We start from the raw sequence: 18,932 nt of genomic DNA on the forward strand, positions 1-18,932 counted from the left end.
AACATGGTTAGGATTGTACAGTTACTCTATAACTGTGCATAGTCCTGCCATTTTGTAGCCTGATCCTCAGTTTAGAATCATAGAATTGCAGAGCGGGAAGGGTCTCCAAGGACCCTCTGCTTCAACCCTCTGCAATGCAAGAATCCTGCCCACCAAACTTCTGGTTAACAGCCGGCCCATTGCGCCACCTTTCTTGAAAGTAAGCCTCAGTATCATTATATGAATTCTGGTTTTTCCCAATTTTTTTTAATTGATTTTCCCAAATTTTTAAACAAACAAACAAACAAACAAACAAACAAACAAACAAACATATATCTTAATTGTACTTAATCCAATCTTAGTAACATTGTTAAATGACTTCCTCAAATCCCCCCGGCTGAATTTCAGTGTATATCATTGTAACAGTTTTCCAAAACCAATTTTCTCATAAAATTAACTTAATCACTTAACATCTTTCTTTCTTTTAATTTTAGCTTTAAATGTGTTATTCTCTAACATTACATATTTAAATCCTAAGCCTATCTGGTATTTGCAAGTTTTTCCAATTAAGTTATCGTAACATATTTAACTATATAGTCTTTGAATTTCATTCATTCCTCCTGGTACTCTTCCTCCTTCTGGTCATGAACTCTTCCAGTCAGGTCGGCTAGCTCTGAAATGTCCATCATCTTCATCTGCTATTCCTCCACTGTTGGGACTTCTTGTGTTTTCCAATTCTTAGCTAACAAAATTCTAGCTGCAGTTGTGGCATACAAAAACAGTCTAACATCTTTTTTGGGCAATTCCAAAACCTGTTATTCCAAGAAGAAAGGCCTCTGGAATCATGATAAGAATTCTAAAGTCTCAAAAATAACATATATGTCCATAAGTGCACAAGGTAAACACACATGCGTAAGTAGACAAGCCACGTCTGAAATAGTACAGAGAGCAATCCTGAAGCCATCTTGGCTCTCCTAAAAACTCTAAATGTTTCCTCTGCAAATAAAGTATATTTGGGAAACCTTTCTCAATAGTCCTTTCATTTACAAATAGTTCAAATCCTGTCTTGAGGGTGTGTTGAATAGGGTAAGCCTGTGACCTGGATTAAAAAACTGAGGTATTTACCATCTCAAAAGGATGGCCACACTGGCCAGGTAATCAGTGACCATTATCTTGTCAGACAGGAGAAAAGACACACCCTCAAATTTCTGTTGCAGACCATCTCTTTCTGTGTATGATGCCTTTTGAGTGGTCTTTTGTTAAGGGTTTGGGCGATGTCTAAAGTCTTTAAAGGTTCTTGCACACTTTGTTCTTGCTCCTTAACTCTTCGTGTGTGTGTGGGGGGGGGGGGAGACACTGTTGCCACAGAAAAATAAAAGTTTTTCCTTGCTTTCACTGCCTCCATCCAATTTTCCCTGACCAGAAAAAGGACTTCGGGGATACTGAATCCCTTAATGGAGAGTTGAGCTGTAAGAGCCAACCCCATTCTCTCCCCACCCCCCTCATAACAGTCTGAACTTCACTGAAATTTGCTCCCTAGTGAGCAGGGCATTTTGCTATCTGAGGCGAACCACAAAATGGGATCTCCTTCCCCACCAGGGACTAAGGGGTGGGTGAAGATCTACATCAGGAACAAGAGGGGGTGTGAGGAATAAAAATCACATGTGGTTCTGCTGCTCCTACGGACTCTGCAGACTTGACCTTGCCTCACCTGCTAGTAAGCCATGAAGAGTGGCTGGGGAAACCCAGCCAGATGGGTGGGGTATAAAGAAATAATTATTATTAGGGGTGCAGCCAGAACATCACACAACCTACCCACACTTATAAGGACGCAGAGCCAACAGTCCATATTCACTTGCATTTATCAAACTCCTACAGTGCCCTGCTGCAAAATCCCTCGAGGCACGGGTGTAGCCAGGGTGGGCAGGGCTGGATTTAGGTTTGAGGAGGCCCTTAGATACTGAAGGTAATTTGGCCCTTTATATGTCCAGCTGTCCTTTGTCAACACCCAGCCCTACAAAGAGATTCCTCATGAGGCCGGAGGAACACCGCCCGGCTATTGTTTTATTGATTGATTTAATATGCTGTAAACTGCTTTGAGGTTTTTATTAAAAATATAAAGCGGTATAGAAATTTATAATTAAACAAACAAAACAAACAAATTGTTGCTGTTTTTTGTGTTGAATATATGCTATATGGTAACTTATGGACCTAACAATAACAATAACAATAACAATAATAATAATAATAATAATTTATTATTTATACCTCGCTCATCTGGCTGAGTTTCCCCAGCCACTCTGGGCGGCTCCCAATCGAGTGTTAAAAACAATAAAGCATTAAATATTAAAAACTTCCCTAAACAGGGCTGCCTTCAGATGTCTTTTAAAGATAAGGTAGCTGCTTATTTCCTTGACATCTGATGGGAGGGCATTCCACAGGGCGGGCGCCACTACCGAGAAGGCCCTCTGCCTGGTTCCCTGTAACCTCACTTCTCACAGCGAGGGAACCACCAGAAGGCCCTCGGCGCTGGACCTCAGTGTCCGGGCAGAACAATGGGGGTGGAGACGCTCCTTCAGGTATACCAGCCAAGGCCCTTTAGGGCTTTAAAGGTCAGCACCAACACTTTGAATTGTGCTCGGAAACGTACTGGGTATCTAAAGCCATTTGCACATAACACAATATGTATTTTAGTAATTGTTACAACCAGTCCATGTAGAATGTAGGCACCTTATATATAAAGGTAAAGGTAAAGGTACCCCTGCCCGTTACGGGCCAGTCTTGACAGACTCTGGGGTTTGTGCGCCCATCTCACATCTATAGGCCGGGGGCCAGCGCTGTCCGGAGACACTTCCGGGTCACGTGGCCAGCGTGACAAAGCTGCATCTGGCGAGCCAGCGCAGCACACGGAACGCCGTTTACCTTCCCGCTGGTAAGCGGTACCTATTTATCTACTTGCACCCAGGGGTGCTTTCGAACTGCTAGGTTGGCAGGCGCTGGGACCGAACGACGGGAGCACACCCCGCCGCGGGGATTCGAACCGCCGACCTTTCGATCGGCAAGCCCTAGGCGCTGAGGCTTTTACCCACAGCGCCACCCGCGTCCCCTCTATATATATATATACCTATATATAAACCTTATATATAGAAATGAGCAAACCAGTGATATTTTAGGGAGCAGGCCAGCAGGCGGGGCCCATTACTTACATCACAGGAGCCTACACAACACAAAACACTGTTGCTGTATGTAGGTTTTATTTGATTTCGTTTCTATCTTATATTTTGGAAATGTACATCCAGTCCCCCCCCTTAAATTATTTGGGGGCCCCACAAGAGGGTGGGGCCCTAAGCTATAGCTTGTTTAGCTGCCTCCCCTAAATCAAGTAAATAAATAAATAAATACAAAATATTTAACTAAAGCTCCTCAACCTGCAGCATAAATCCTGGCTCTGACCTCAGGGTGGGCCACCGCGCCTCTAACCCTCCCCCTGCCCAGCTCCACCTCCTCACGCACCTCCTGGGCAACCCATACGCAACCTCGGGACCCAAAGCCGCGCTATTGCACGGCGGGGTTGGACTAGATGACCCTTGGGTGTCCCCCCTCTCCCGATTCTAGCTTCTCCTCCTCCCCCCGCCCAGCCACCCACGCACGCACAGCTCGAGTTCTACTCCCTTGTCTCCCCTCTCCCGAACGCTGGCTGTACCTCCCCGCCCCTCTCCGTGACCAGCCAATCGCCTTCCCTTTACGCGGTGACGTCGCGTGCGTGCGTGTGTGCGCGAGAGGAGGGGTCCGACCGACCGACGCACAGGTGGGGCTTCCGTCGCCTTGGCCACTCCTCGTCTTCCCTCCTCCTCCTCCGCCTAGGCTGACCCAGCCAGGCGGGCTGAAAGGAGGCGAGCAGGCGCCCTGGGCCCGGCTTGGCGCGCCGGGTGGAGTCTCGGCGCCCCCTTTCCCCCCCCCCTTTGCGCCCGCCTCCCTCCTTTCCCTCCGGCTCCCACCCCCCTCGGCAGAGGCTGCTGAGGCGCCGCGGGGGCGCGAAGGGTGCCGCCGCCGCCGCCTCCACCGCCGCCGCAGCCTGGGCCTGAAACAAGATGGCGGCCCCGGGCGAGTACTTCAGTGTGGGCAGCCAGGTCTCGTGCCAGACTTGCCAGGAGCAGCGGCTGCAGGGCGAGGTGGTGGCCTTCGACTACACCAGCAAGATGCTGGCGCTCAGTATCCTGCTGCTTGCGTGGAAGCGGTGGGAAGGGGGGCCGGGGGGTGGGGGCATGGCGAGGGCTGGTGGCCGGGGCCCTGGCCTGGCGCTAAGGGAAATGGGGCTGGTGGGTGTTCGCGGGGAGGGAGGAGGCACGTGAGGTTTCCTCGGCCGGCCTGATCTGGGGGAGTCGGGGGGGTTGTGTTTGGGAAGGTTGAGGTTTGGCTGGGGGGGGTGGCGGTGTAGCGACGGAGGGAAACCGGCGGCGTGGTTTTTTTTGGGGGGGGGGAGAGAAATAGAATTTTTTTTGGGGGGGGTACTTGTTAGCAAAAAAGGGAGTGTATGCGTGTGTGTGTTTATATATATGTGTGTGTGTTATATCAGATCTAAAGAGATATGGGTATATTTTGCTGCCTGGAGGGTATATCTTGCCTCTCGTGAGCCACAGGGACCTCGAGACTGAAGGGAGGTGGGGAATAATCCTGTTTTGTTTGTTTTTCCAGTGGAGGATTAGGGAAGATTGCTAGGTGAAATCTAGGAAAGGGAAACTTAAAAGGGTGCTCCTGGGCATGAGCGAAAACGAAAGCTGGTGGCGGCCTTATTGAGAGGAGGGAGGCTGAAGTGGGAATTGGAGCTGGGGTGGGTGGTGGGATGTGTCAGAAAACAGCTTTTTGGTGTGTAGAAAAAGAGGCCAGGGCAGGATTTTTAGTGACCCAAGTGTTGGAAGATCCCCATATTATGAAAGGTGGGGAAAGCCCCTCTGAACTTGACTCAGGGCTGCCGCATGGAGGCATGTGCTTCAGGTGATTTCTCAACACTTGGTGGGTAGTATAGCCTGAATTTGCGGCCTGAACCCGCTGAAAAACGTGGTGTTTTAAATGAAATGAACCTTTTCTATGATAGACAACGACTTGCACATGTGAAGGTTAATCTAAAATACTTAACATGGCTGTCCTAAAGTAATGAATGTGTATGCTACAAACATGCTTATTAGACTTGGTGTATGTATTAACTGCCCACAGTGATGCCAGTTGAGATAAGGTTAGTGCTGAAGAAGGGTTGATGTGTTCCTTACAAAGCCCCTGGGGTCTGTGTTGAGCACATTCAGGCATCAACAATAAATTGGGCCTAAAATGTAGTTGGCCCAAAAAAAATGTCTCTGGAACCGAGATAAGGATTTGTTGAACTTGATGTATCTGGGGGCAGGGAGGAAGTTTTGATGCTGGATTGTGTTGCTGAACATGTTTATTGGGGGATTTTTAGATCTTTGGTTTTGGATAGCATCCCTGGGAAATGTTAAGATCCATGTAGCTTCTTTCTCCATGCTGGCGGTAAGGGGGGTGTAAGTGCGGAATGTTTTCCTTGCATATTAGAAGTCCGTTGTGACCATTCAGACATGAAAGGGTGATTGCATGCTTCCCCTCGCTCTCAAGCCCTGATTTAACTGTAGTTATGTGTTTCATTGTCACCAGTTTTGACTGTAGTTAATATAAATGCAGATGTACTACTTGACCACATGGTTAAGGCAGGCAGGGGAATTTGAGCTAGAAATGGGGAGAGGCAATATGTAACACTCTCAATTTTGTTTGCATGGGCATTGGGCCATTGTACCTAAAGTAGATTCCTAGGCTATAAAGCATATTGGGCTCAGGTACTTAAGCTTTTGTTGCTTCCTTATTGCAAGAATCTATCGCTTTGCAAATTGATGGGTCCTCCCAGGGATGGCATGTGCCAGGGCAGGGTGCCTCATATGTGTCTGTTGTTGAGAGCCCAGTTAAGTGTCCATGCTTTGAGCTTGGCATACGTCTTGTGTTTCTAGAAGTTGGGTTTATAAAATTCTATGTGGTCTGGGAAAGGCAGGTATGAAAAAGGTTTTCACCTTGCCCCGTAATAAGAGAACCTGCCGTCATCCAATGGAAAGTTGAGGCTTTGGACAGAGCAAAGGAAGGACTATTTTGCACAGTGCATAGTTAACTAAGGAAGTCTCTAACACAAAATGTGGTAACTTCCAGCTTAGCTTTAAAACAAGATTGGACAGTTTCATGATGGGTAAGCCCATCAGTGGCTACCAATCTTAATGGCTGTATATTACACCCAGGGTCATCCAGTGAAGTGGAATCATTCAGAGGCAACATGATTTTCAGTATTGGTTTCTGGGGAATAAGGGTGGGAGAGAACTGTTGCCTTCCTGTCCTGTTTGTGGGCTTTGTGTAGGCATCTGTTGAGCCACTGTGGGAAATGGCATGCTGGACTAGAAAGGTCTGTGTCCCGAATGCAGCAGGGGTCTGCCTTATAAGTAACACTGCCGTGCGTGTTCTGGGTTATTTGACTGCAGCCGTGCAAATAAAAACATCCCAAAGCCATTTGCACCAGTATATCTCTAGGCAGTTTGAATGGTGAGACTAGCAAGCTGCAAAAGCAACTAATACCAGCGGTCTTCTGGGTGCCTAAAAAAAGTGCCCAGTACTTTGAACATTCATATTTTACCTGTTCCTATGTTTAGTTTTGTGTTCACATCCGTGGGATGTAAATTCGTCATGAATTTGGAGTGAGCCAGCCCTTCCCTGGTGGTTCTGTAGACAGAATAGTGTTGCTTTGTGGTAACGTGTTACAGTAATATGTTACCTATTGTAACATGCTCCTTATATTGTTGCACAGAAAGTTTACAACAACTGCAACCTGTAGAGCAGCTGGCCATAAACTTCATGCATGAAACTCATGCAGGGACTACAAACATCCTTGGAAGTGGATCTTTGCAATTAGGCATTACACGTGTAAACACTCTTCCTTCAAATGGTATTTGTTCTTTGAGCTGTTGAATTATATATTTTTTGGATTTGTTTCCTTAACGATCTTTTCCTCCAGAATGCCCTTCGTCAAGTGGCAAACCTAACCACGCAGATATCTTGCTTATAAACTTACAGTACGTTTCAGATGTGAAAATAATTAATGACCGTACAGAAACCCCCCCACCTTTAGCTTCTCTCAATGTTAGCAAGGTAAGAATCCTTTTTGGAGGTAGGTTTTCCTGCCAATTAGAGTACTGGAGCATGTTTAACACCTTTAACAGCATGACATTCTCTATTTATTTAACCAAGCTGGCTGCTTTGTGAATTTCAGCATGGCATGGTTAGCCATATTGCGGTCCTTTGGTTGGTGCAATGAGCCCATCCATATGCCCCTTTTTATACTATTTCAAACATTTTTTTAAGAGAGTTCAGAATTGTCAAGGGAGTGTCTGTAATTGGTTACAGTGAAAGGAAAATTAAATAAGACAGCCCTTGCTTTAAGCAATGCTGAACTTAAGTTTGGAAACATTGGAGAGCTGTATCTGGTTTAGCTGATGCCTTTAGTTAGGATACAGGTTTCTCATCTACCTGTATCCCCATCATGGGCAGCCTCACATCTACAAGATTGTAGTTACTGTTTATTTCTTAGCACCCCATCTCCACCCCTGTAAGATTGTCTCCTGCAAGGTGACCCAGTATTGAGCTTCTTCACTCTCCCTTACAAACTCCCAGCTCTGGTTACCTTGGTGTGGAAGCAATTGAAAAAAGAATTGCAAGAGCCATGAGAAGAGACTCAGGTTTTCTGTAGTGGCTAGAGGTTCCCCAAGTCTTGCCCGGCTACACATGGCTTATTTAGGGCTGGAATGTGGAAGGTTGAAAGAAGGCTCCCATACCTGTGCGTCTTGCTCACTCTCATGAATGTAAATCTCCTCACCGTACACAGTTTAAAAGGCAACGGACTGTGAGTTTCATGAGAGTAGAAATAGCACATGGGCTTAAGAGCAAAGCCATTTGGCCTTCCAAAAAGAGGAGTGAGTTAGGGCATCACATAAAACCAAACAAAATGGGTGCTGTATCATGCTGAAATACTTTCTCTCCCACCCCCCAATAATATCTGCTTACTGCTTTTCAGACTTGTCTGTATACTGTTATAATTTTGCTAAGTGTGTTTGCCCATCCTGGCTCTTGCATCTGTTGGGAGGAAAACCTCTGCCCCCATTGTGGAGGATTCCTCATCACTGGCATGAATTGTTCAAAAAACAGAATATGCAAACTTAAAGTATATTCTCTATACTTGGGGATATTAAGTAATTAAGATATTAAATCCGTTCAACTTCCAAAACGTTCGAAAATCAAATTGCGGCTTCTGATTGGCTGCAGGAAGCTCCTGCAGCCAATCAGAAACTGCAGAAGCCTTGTTGGATGTTTGGCTTCCAAAAATAATCCGCAAATCATAACAATTTACGACATTTGGGAGCCAAAATGTTCAGGAACTAAGCTGTTCAAAAACCAAGGCACGACTGTGTGTATTTCAGGTTAGTTCATAACCCAAGTTCTACCACAAATTGCACTACAGTGTAGTGTAATGGATTGTGTTTACCCAATTCCTCTTCTTTCTTTAATAAAAATCTAATTACTTCCAAAGGTTGTGATTTCCATAGAGCAGGCATCCCCAAACTCGGCCCTCCAGATGTTTTGGGACTACAATTCCCACCATCCCTGACCACTGGTCCTGTCAGCTAGGGATGGTGGGAGTTGTAGTCCCAAAACATCTGGAGGGCAGAGTTTGGGGGTGCCTGACATAGAGCTACTGTGTGCTTTCCATCATTGAGGGCAGGGTATTCTAGTAGCTGGGGTGTGTCTGCTCATGAGATTGAATATGTTGCATCCCCTGTCATGCAAAAATTGTTTTCCTTCAAATAGAACTCTATTTAAGGCTTTGAGTGTCTTCAGCCATTTGCGATCCAAGATTAAGATCTCTGCATTTCTGATATCTCCTTTCCAGCTTGCGAACAAAGCACGGATGGAGAAGGAAGAAAAGCTGAGCCAGGCATATGCAATTAGTGCCGGGGTCTCATTGGAAGGACAGCAGCTTTTCCAGACTATACACAAGACGTAAGTATTAGGGATGGGAAGGAAAAATGTGGAGTTAGAAGGCAGCTGGGGAGGGGCAGGGACCTGAATCCAATTACTAAATGCAGAAATCGCTGTCGAATGCATCCACCCCTTGCCAAGTTATGTGGTTCTACCAGATGGTAATGGAAGTCCCCCCCCCCCATGTTTTCCTTACTTCTTAAATTCTTTGAAAACCTGCTTGCCTGTGGCCGGTCAAAGCAGAATGTTTATTCAGAGTGCAAATAACTTTGATTACTGTAGTGTAGATTGCCCTTTTAATGCAACATACACATGGTCCTGGCTCACGTGGCTTGCATCAGGGGTCCCAAGAAGACTAATAGATTTGGGTCTCCAGCTGTTTTGGGACTACAGCTTCCATCATTCCTAGCTAGCAGGGCCAGTGGGCAGGGATGATGGGACCTGTAGTCCAAAAACAACTGGGGACCCAAGTTTGAGAAACACTGCTCTAGACCAATAAGGATACTTGAACACTGAAAAGAGTCTTCTAGGGAGGATGATAATATGAAATTTGACCAGCTGTTGCATTTGTCTTGATACATGGATGGTCTGAATAGCGCTCTATGAAGCTTATAGTTCTTCGCTAATGAAAAGCGTTGTGTCTAACATCTTGATCTGCATGACTTAGGTGTAAACCCCCGCTACAAAATGTAACCCAGTGAACAGAAATCATTCTTGTTTTTTTGGAGGGGTGGGTGGGTTTCCTGTATTGCAAAAAGCGTATAAGAGTGATACACAGTGTGATACACAGTGTAATAACACACTCATGAAAACTTTTCACGTGCACTTTTTAATGTATTTACATATACAGATGCTGTGTTTAGAATCTGCTGTGCATGTAGATAATGCAGTTTAATACATGTTAATAAATAAGGCTCGCTAATTCATTGGAATTCAGTGAAAGATAGATCACTGAGTATGGTAAAACAGTTGGTGGATTCGTAAGAATGCTTTTCCATTAAGCAGTAAAATGCAAGAACCAGCTGTAACCTGATGAATAGCATTATCAATATTCCTAAGTACCATGCTTATTTATCATAGGTTCCAAAATACACCTTCCTGTCTGACAGGCTTCTAGAATTGCATCTTAATCATAACAGAGGCCATGCTAGAAATAGTGCTCAGTTTCTAGACACCTCCTCATGTGCGATAAGTTCTGAAAAGTTATTGAAATGTATTACCAGTGAAGGTTTTATAACTGTTTATAAAACAGTTTGTAGTTAAAATACCTTAAACACTTCCTTTCCCCCCCTAGAATAATTTAATATGGTCTAATCGCTGTAGCTCTGCAAAGTTTTGAGTAAAATAATGCAACTCTGCAGACATTGTATATCAGCTAATGCAATATTGCCGTTCAGTTGATTGGGAGAAAGAGGATTGCTTAGACTAGTCTACCATATTTTGAAACACCGACTTGGAATACGAGCTTTTTAAAAAAAATATCAGTTAATTGAGGCTATAAACCTGGAAAGGAAATATGGGCGCTTTTTCAGCTTTGCTTGTTATATTAAATGCTTGCTGCAAATTGAGTTATTCAGTTTGTTGTGGATTGGTCTGGAAACCCGCTTGTTGTTTTTAAAATTTTCCTTAGTCGTGGAATGATATGTCTGGCGATAATCAGTTTCTTTCTGCTGACAGTCCTTGAAATAAGTTCACATAGATGATTTCAAGTAAACAACATTCCCCTGCTGGCAGGAGGAAGCTTTGGTAAATTGAGTGCTAATAACTCCTGAACAAAGCTCTGGTCTGATCACCAGAGAAGTAATTTCCTATCCCTATTTATGTGTTACCCGGGTGTAGGACACTTGCATGGTGAAGCAGGTCTGGGTTGGTGTGTTGCCCTGGCACTTCACCCCTTGGCCAGCCATTCTGCCTGACATCTTTGCAATCACTGCAGATGTCAGAGGAGCTGCTGTGCACAAACAGCTGCTTGTGTATCCATATCATATGCCTGAACTCAGTGTGTGAAATTCAGGATGGAACCAGCCTAGGGACGTGATGCCAGGGGTGGAGTAATGTTTTGACTAAGCAGGGACAAAAATGGGTTGTTGGGCCTCCCAACAGCATCCTAAACCTATTGTTTGTATAATGCCAAAAGATGCACAGTCTTGGACTCTGGAGTCTTGTCTGGGAAACTCTTCTTTGTTCCCTTGCCATCTGAACATGGCACTTAGAGCTTGGAGCAGCAATGGACTATAGCATGGGTAGGCAAACTAAGGCCCGGGGGCTGGATCTGACCCAATTGCTTTCTAAATCTGGCCCACGGACGGTCCGGGAATCAGTGTGTTTTTACATGAGTAGAATGTGTCCTTTTATTTAAAATGCATCTCTGGGTTATTTGTGGGGCATAGGAATTTGTTCATTTTTTTCTTTTCCAAAATATAGTCCGTCCACCCCCCCCCCAAGGTCTGAGGGACAGTGGACCGGCCCCCTGCTGAAAAAGTTTGCTGGCCCCTGGACTATAGGAAATGAAGTGCTTTTAAGACTGGTGGATTAGGGATGTTGTACTCTACTCTTTGAAATCCACATTTGCAGGATCCTTTTGTGGTCTACCACAGCCTGATTTCTTTAGTCTTTTGTCCTGGCCCCATTCCCTCTGTTTATAAAGTCTCATGGTCTCCCACTGCCTTCTCCGGCGTTCTTATATTAATGTAAACCATGACCTGTTCAAGCACCCATTTCTGCGCAGTGGTCACCATGGGACTGGTACTACAATAATGCTAAAGAGGAAGGCATTGGGGTAGCTGCATGGCAGCTCTTAACCACCTCCTGCTTCCTTCTTTGTAGTTTTGCTTTTCAGTAACTTAAGTTTTTGTGTGTGTTGTTCTTATTGTTGGTAAAAATTAAACCCTCTGTTGCTTCCTGCAGTATTAAAGATTGTAAATGGCAAGAGAAGAATATAGTCGTGATGGAAGAAGTTGTCATTGCCCCTCCATACCAAGTGGAAAACTGTAAAGGCAAAGAGGGGAGTGCCCTAAGTCATGTACGCAAAATAGTAAGTAGACCGATGCCTGTGGACTGTGGGAGGGCAGGAGGAAAGAGGTATGACTCAAAAGACTGACTCAAGTTGTACCAGCATCCATACTCTGCACTGAATTGCCCAGGCCTCCCACCTGCCTTCAGCATTCGCTGCTAGGTTTTGTTTGGCTAAAGATATCCTTTTGTCCCAATTGCGTGCTGTTTCTTTGGTGAGATGGAGAGTGGTTTAAAACCTGGACTATTGATTCTGTCCGTAAAACAGAATGGAATTTCCATTGTGGTAAAAGTTGGATTTCCAGTGTGTTCCATTCAAGTTAACTTCGGACAGCGACAACATCATATTGGCACCTTTGTGTGCATGTGTGTGTGCGCATTCCCAGAATGCACTTTTGCCCGTGTGGCAGTGGAGTGGGGAGGAACGTATGCTCTGGCCCTGGGTGGAATTAAAAGCTTTGGTCTCTGCTGTTAGTGCAGTTGTGGGAAGAAGAGTCGTCATTGGCTATTGGCTATGGCTACCTTGTAAATCCGGCCATAGCCTGCGGTTCAGCTAAGGTCATCCACCATTAGGTTTCTTGATATGGGACCTGCTGCGCCTGGCCAGCACTAACGCCCTTGCCTCCTTCTCCATCCAGGTTGAGAAACATTTTAGAGATGTCGAAAGCCAAAAGGTGATGCAGCGTTCACAAGTCCAGCCAACACAGAAGGAAAGCGCCCTCTCGTCCTGAGTCCCACCTGCCCTTCCTGGTTGCTACAGATTGCTCCTGCGGGGGGTGGGGGTTGGGGGAGCCCTTCCAACACGCAGCAGCAGATGACACAGACTTCTTGAAAATGAGGTCGGGGGAGGGCGGGGGGGTCCACTTCTATTTTGTGACGGCCCTGTAATGATGGGACCCACAGCTTCTGAACTTTAGACTTCAAAAAAACAAGAGAATAATTTAAAAACTCATTCATTACTTGACTAACAGACTCTTTACTTTTTTGCCCACCCGGTTCCTCCCCGCAAACCCTAGAACAGTCAGCCGTCTTGTATTTGAGATTTTTCTCCCTCCCAGGTCATATTTTTTTTTATATATAGCTTAACTGAAATCAATTCCATACCGCCCCTCTTCCTCCTGAGAATTCAGCTCCCCAGTTGTCCTATTAAAAAATAATAATAGAGAAAACAGGAAATAACAAGCTGACTGTGGTAATGTAATTGGGACCTTTGTGTGAGTGGCAATCTCTCATTTGGTTTTTGTTTGCACAGGGCAAGGCTTGAATTAGCCTTATTTTTCTTATCTCGAAGTATATATATAATAAATATATATATATATAAAATGTCCTTTAAATATTTTCTGCTTCTTGCAGTACTCTGAACTGGGATCATGGCAGAAAAAAACAACAACAACCCCACACATATCTCCATGCTGAACAATCAAGCCTTTCATTGTCAGCGTTCGTATGTGTAACTCTGGAAATCAGATGTATGCTGAAGTGAGGGCTTCAGCAGGCTATATACTCTTTGGAGGGCATGCACTTGAGTCGCAGGCTTCCTCCTCATGGTCTCGTCACTAGCTGAGCTTGTATGTTATCTTTCCATACACGGCCTCTAGTGATACCACCGGGTCGGCACTGTCCCTGACCAACACCACCATATGGTAGAACTGTTGGGGTTGTTTTAGTCTTCCCAAAGGGCGTGGCAATTGGGAGATCAGATAATGCCATTTTCGTGGGCAGTTCCTTTGGCAGTTCCAAAACCATCCCTGGTGCTCCGTAGGTAAAAATTACTTTGGTAGAGCTTATGGGTGATGGTGCGTGTTTGGCACCTTGCGGCCCAACCAAGGGCTGGAGAGGCACTTGAGGGGTGTGGGCCGAGTCCACACATGGCAGCGCTCAGCCCCAGTCTAACTGAACTGGCTCTTTCCTCTTAAATCCTGGCTGGGGGATTTCTAGTCCTCCGGATGCTGTTGGAACTACAGCTCCCATTGGCCATGCTGGCTGGGTGTGATGATGGGAATTGGGAGTCGGATAAATCTTGGGAGAGCCACAGGTTCCTCGCTCTGGTCTTAAATATTCCCATTTAGGAAACAGTCAGCCTCCCTGGGATCTTTTACCATGCTACCGTGCAGCATAGTTAAGTGAATCCTTTTGGATTTGACTGGTGCAGGTTGGGTGCTCCTACCGAATCAATTTCCCTTGTGGCATTGCCATGTGATACTTGAATCCTTGCAGCGATGTGGAGCTGTTAAGTGCCACTGTGAAAATGGCTGTCTGCTGTCGCCCCTCAGTTTTGACTCTAATTGAGATCAGGTGCAGAAGCAGTTTTGTGTGGAGGATTCAAATATGCTGGTATGCTGCTGCTTTGGGGGGCAGGTGGGGTAACGATTCGCCTCACCCCTGTGAGTAGTGCAGTAACTATTTGCAGAATACTGCCTGCTTTTCAAGAGGTGTTAAATTCTATTGTACGCATTCAAACCATATTGCTATAACGCATTCTGGAGTTTTCCTATCGACTTTAACCTCAAAAATCCCAGTTTTAGATTTGTCTGCATTTCATCTCTCAGTCTGGCTGCTCTCACTGTCCTTCATAAACACCCTTGCCTTAGAAATATGTTCTCGAAAGTAAATAACTCTTGAACCAAGTGCATAAAGGTGAACTTACAAATGATTTTTTTTTGCCATGATCTCTTTCCCCCTTCCCTCTTTTTTGTTTTGTTTTTTTAAACAAATGGATCAAAATTTAAATAATTCAAGCCCTGCCTTTCAGAATGGAGGGATTTTTTTTTTTTTAGTATTGTCTAGCAAAACCAATAAAAACCCAGAATTTTTTTAACCATCAAGCAAGCATTTGTGTTGGTGGGTTTTTTGTCTTTAAGTGCAGATGGTGTTTGTGGAAGGGGGGGGGGTTGAATTTGGGGTCAAGAACCAGAACATTATTGGAGTGTCAGTGGATACACCTCTCCTGTGAAATCTCGCATGGCAGCATTAGCCCTCTTATCTCCATATGTAGTAACTCGGGTGGCTATGTGCCGGATGTCGCCTTTTTACACACTGGATACATCAGATTTATTCTTCCATAAACGGGAATGCATTGCTGGGTGCAGTCGTACCTTGGTTTTCGAACAGCTTAGTTCTCGAACGTTTTGGATCCCAAATGCTGCAAACCCGGAAGTGACTGTTCCAGTTTGTGAACTATTTTTGAAAGCCGAAAGTCTGACAGGACTTCCGTGGCTTCCAATTGGCTGCAAGAGCTTCCTGTAGCCAACCGGAAGCCGCGCTTTGGTTTTCGAATGTTTTGGAAGTAGAACGGACTTCCGGAACGGATTCCGTTCGACTTCCAAGGTACTACTGTGTTTCGCTTAGTATGGGTAGGTTAGTTAGCATTTACATTCTTGATGGCTGCAAATTAAACAGTAAATTCAGCCCTCACCAGTGGATGGTAAGTGACAAGCAGAAAACCAAGGCTTCAGAATACAAACCAGACCTGACTTCATATACGCTTCTGGGCAATTACTGAAATTGTGCAGTGGGTGAGAAGTAAGTTTTGGTGTCCCCAGGTCTGCTCTGGTTGTGGCCTTGTTTGCGTGCATTATCACCCCCTTTTTAAACAAGTGGAGAAATTGATCTCTTCCCCAGGAGGCCATCCCTCTGAAAACGCTTGCGTGGTACGGGGAGGCAGGATGTTAGAGCTTACATCACTTCTCAACCGTTTTCAGTGGCAGTTCTGGATCAGGCCCAAGGATAGTCGCCACTGTAACATTTACAATGCAGCCCACCAGTTCCCACTCTTTCCCTGTTCTCTGAAGGGGTTAAAACACAAAAAAACACAACCCACCAGCTTGCTCTGCTGGTAAGTGCTGAATTGTTAGGGTGTGTGTGTGAATGACTCTGGGGAACGCAGTGGGACTTATTTAGCTTGTGGGAAAGTTTCATAATCATCTTCATTGAGTTCACATTGACAAGCAAATTTCAGTTTGGCAGTAAATCTTGTCCACGCAGGAGGGAGCTGGTGTTGACCGTTCACAGCTAAAGGCCACATATTACATATCCATTTTATGCAATCAAAATGAATTCCATTTTTACTTGAGAGACCGCAGAGCAAATCCGATAAGGCCAGAATGAGAGCACTTGCTTGATTATAGCAGGATGCATCAGCTGCGTGAACATGGATAAGAAATTTGACATCTTGATCGCTTTGGTTTTAAAACTTTGGGGATGGAAGAAGCCTCAAACCAGCATTTGATTAAGTGATACCACTAAGGGGGCAGTGGCAGAAGCTCATATCTTTCAGCTCTGGCAGGTTTGTTTTCCAACTGCAAGAGTGATAAGTATCAAAAGCGGCACGTTCTTACCGTTCAATTCCTAACATAAAAGTGCTTCGCAGTCTCTGGTTTCATCCTGAAACGCCATGCATTTTTATATGTATATTTAAAAATGGCAAGTGGTTAGAAACCAGAGATTTGGGCTTTTGGCAGTGTTAAATCTCTTTTAAAAAGAAAAGAAAAAGCTTGCCCTTTCAGACACAGCTTGCCATATTTTGGCTTTGTTGATGTAAGCAGTTTGATTTTAATGCACAGAACGTGGGGATTTGGTATCCTTTCCCTTTTAACAAATATGGAAGTGAGAGGCTGATCCCAGAACCATATGGGGAAGCTGCAAGAACACAGTCCTCCCAAATTTAGTTTTCAAGATACCACATCTTTTTATTTTGTAGCCATAAGAATATTTATGGATCTTCTGTTTTAGATGTTCACAGATTAGAAATGGAGCTTCAGTTCCAACTATTGCTGTCAGTGCCAGCAGACTCCTAAAGTAAGAGGATATCACTAATAAATAAAAATGGAAGGTGGAAACCCAAAGCCTTTGATGTACTGCAAAGATGGGAAATCGGCCAAAGAGCCACATTCCATTCTGGGCAACTTTCCAAGGCCTGCATGACCTGTAATAGGCAGGGCCAGAGGCCAAAACAGTTGGAAGACTAAATACAAAAGTTACTTTTGTATGGAAGGCCGACTGCTGCATACACACACTTCATTCTCCAGGCAGACAAGCAAGGTAGGTAAAAACATGCAGAATTTGAAACACAGCTGGAACGGTGCTGGTTTCAGAAAAGTTCTGTGGGACATGTCTAGAGGCCTGAAGGGTCTCATTAGCACTCAAAAGCTGAGGTTCCCCACACATGGTCCAATGGAAGAACTGAATGCAATTCTCAAAATAGGACTGGTTTTGTGGTTTTTTAAGGGTAAGCCATCTTTGTTTCAGGCCAAAAGGGAAGAAGAGAACATGAGAGCTGCACAGATGGTAGAGGACGATGGAGCTGGATGAGCCAACGCTGTAGAGAAGTGGAAGCTCAAATCTATATGGAGGGCTATTAAAAAGAAACTAAGCTTGTGCAGAATCCAAGAATCTATTGAATGGGCTTGGTTTTTAATCTCATTGCAAGCCATGGGGCTACACCCATTTCTAGCTTGGTATCCTTTTTCCCTTTTCATTAAAAGACAGGTGAATCTTGCAAGGCAGTTCCGTTCGCCTACTCGTTGCAAACCCTTGCTCTGCGCTGGGATACATCATTAAGACGCTAGACTCCAGCATGAACGACATGACAACAAAGGCGTTCTAAAAATAAAAATGCAAAACTGGTGGCTGCTGCTGCTGCTGCTTCATGCCTTTGTTGGTCCCTTGAAACAGGAATATGAATTATGTATTAGCAGTAGTATGGATGCTTGCATCAGGGAATCTCCCACTATGAAAGGGAGCGCGGAAAGATCTCTTGCTACACGGGCATACCGCTTGATGAAACCACTGCAAGCAAAGTCAGGTGTGTGTGTCGATGTCAGTCTACAACTTCCAGCCAGAGGGCAGCTGAACAGTGCTGGACAGCACAAAAGCAGGCAGAGCAACCATATTTTTTTAAAAAATACCTTTGTACAGTAAGTAGTTTGTACATACTTGTACACCCCTTCTTTCCCAGCAAGCAGCAGGCACGATCAGAATCCAAGGGCACCTTTCAGCCAGGCAACAAACCTCAAGGGAAGAGTCCTGAGTGTCAGCTACAGAAGCCCAGAGGGACACATTTGGCCCTTGGATCCCCTTCTTCAATATGGTGGGGGGGTAGTGAAACCTCTGGCACAGACTGGCATGGCATAGTATGACGAGTTGCTCCTGCAGTTTTCAGTCCAGCTTCTGTGAAGGAAGGGGAAACTGTCAGTTCGTCTGGAATCAAAAGTTTCCTGCAGGCCTGGGCTGAGGACCAGGAAAAGGTACTGAGAAATAGGGGAGGAGGAGGAAGAGGAAGGGAGAATATGGGGTAGGGAGAAGCTGAAGAAAGTGTAGGTAAAGTAAAGGTAAAGGGACCCCTGACCATTAGGTCCAGTCGTGGCCGACTCTGGGGTTGCGGTGCTCATCTCGCTTTATTGGCCAAGGGAGCCAGCATACAGCTTCCAGGTCATGTAGCTAGGATGATCAAGCCGCTTCTGGCGAGCCAGAGCAGCGCACAGAAACACTGTTTACCTTCCTGCCAGAGTGGTACCTACCGTATTTATCTACTTGCACTTTGACGTGCTTTCGAACTGCTAGGTTGGCAGGAGCAGGGACCGAGCAACGGGAGCTCACCCCATGGCGGGGATTCGAACCACCGACCTTCTGACCGGCAAGTCCTAGGCTCTGTGGTTTAACCCACAGCGCCACCCGCGTCCCTCTCAGCAGACCACCATAAAAGGTGAGAGGAAATTGTTAGGGTATAGCAGTAGGCAGCTATGACAGTCAAACTGAATATCAGAATAAGGAACAAACAGAAACATACCAGAGTCCATAAATCTTGTTGTTCAGGCAAGTTCCCAGAACAAACAGGAAGATCCTTATTGGACTCTCCCGTCTAGGAG

General features: G+C 45.3%; 1 protein-coding gene across 1 annotated transcript; it reads left to right on the forward strand.

Moving 5' to 3' along the window:
- The first annotated feature begins 3,832 nt into the window (after positions 1-3,832).
- On the forward strand, positions 3,833-14,891 carry LSM12 (LSM12 homolog). Its single transcript, XM_081168803.1, has 5 exons — positions 3,833-4,191; positions 7,037-7,170; positions 8,966-9,075; positions 11,962-12,088; positions 12,705-14,891. Exons 1-5 carry the CDS (start codon positions 4,071-4,073, stop codon positions 12,795-12,797), a joined length of 585 nt encoding a protein of 194 aa, XP_081024929.1. The 5' UTR covers positions 3,833-4,070; the 3' UTR covers positions 12,798-14,891.
- Positions 14,892-18,932: the final 4,041 nt, after the last annotated feature.

The sequence above is a fragment of the Podarcis bocagei genome (assembly GCF_964188305.1).
Source record: "Podarcis bocagei genome assembly, chromosome: 13".
Lineage (NCBI taxonomy): Eukaryota > Metazoa > Chordata > Lepidosauria > Squamata > Lacertidae > Podarcis > Podarcis bocagei.

Bases quoted from the DNA above. Each gene is read 5' to 3' on its own strand.
- LSM12 (XM_081168803.1), top strand. From the start codon at position 4,071: ATGGCGGCCCCGGGCGAGTACTTCAGTGTGGGCAGCCAGGTCTCGTGC. The intron at 7,171-8,965 runs GTAAGAATCCTT...TCTCCTTTCCAG, and splicing joins CTTCTCTCAATGTTAGCAAG to CTTGCGAACAAAGCACGGAT. The intron at 12,089-12,704 runs GTAAGTAGACCG...TTCTCCATCCAG, and splicing joins TAAGTCATGTACGCAAAATA to GTTGAGAAACATTTTAGAGA.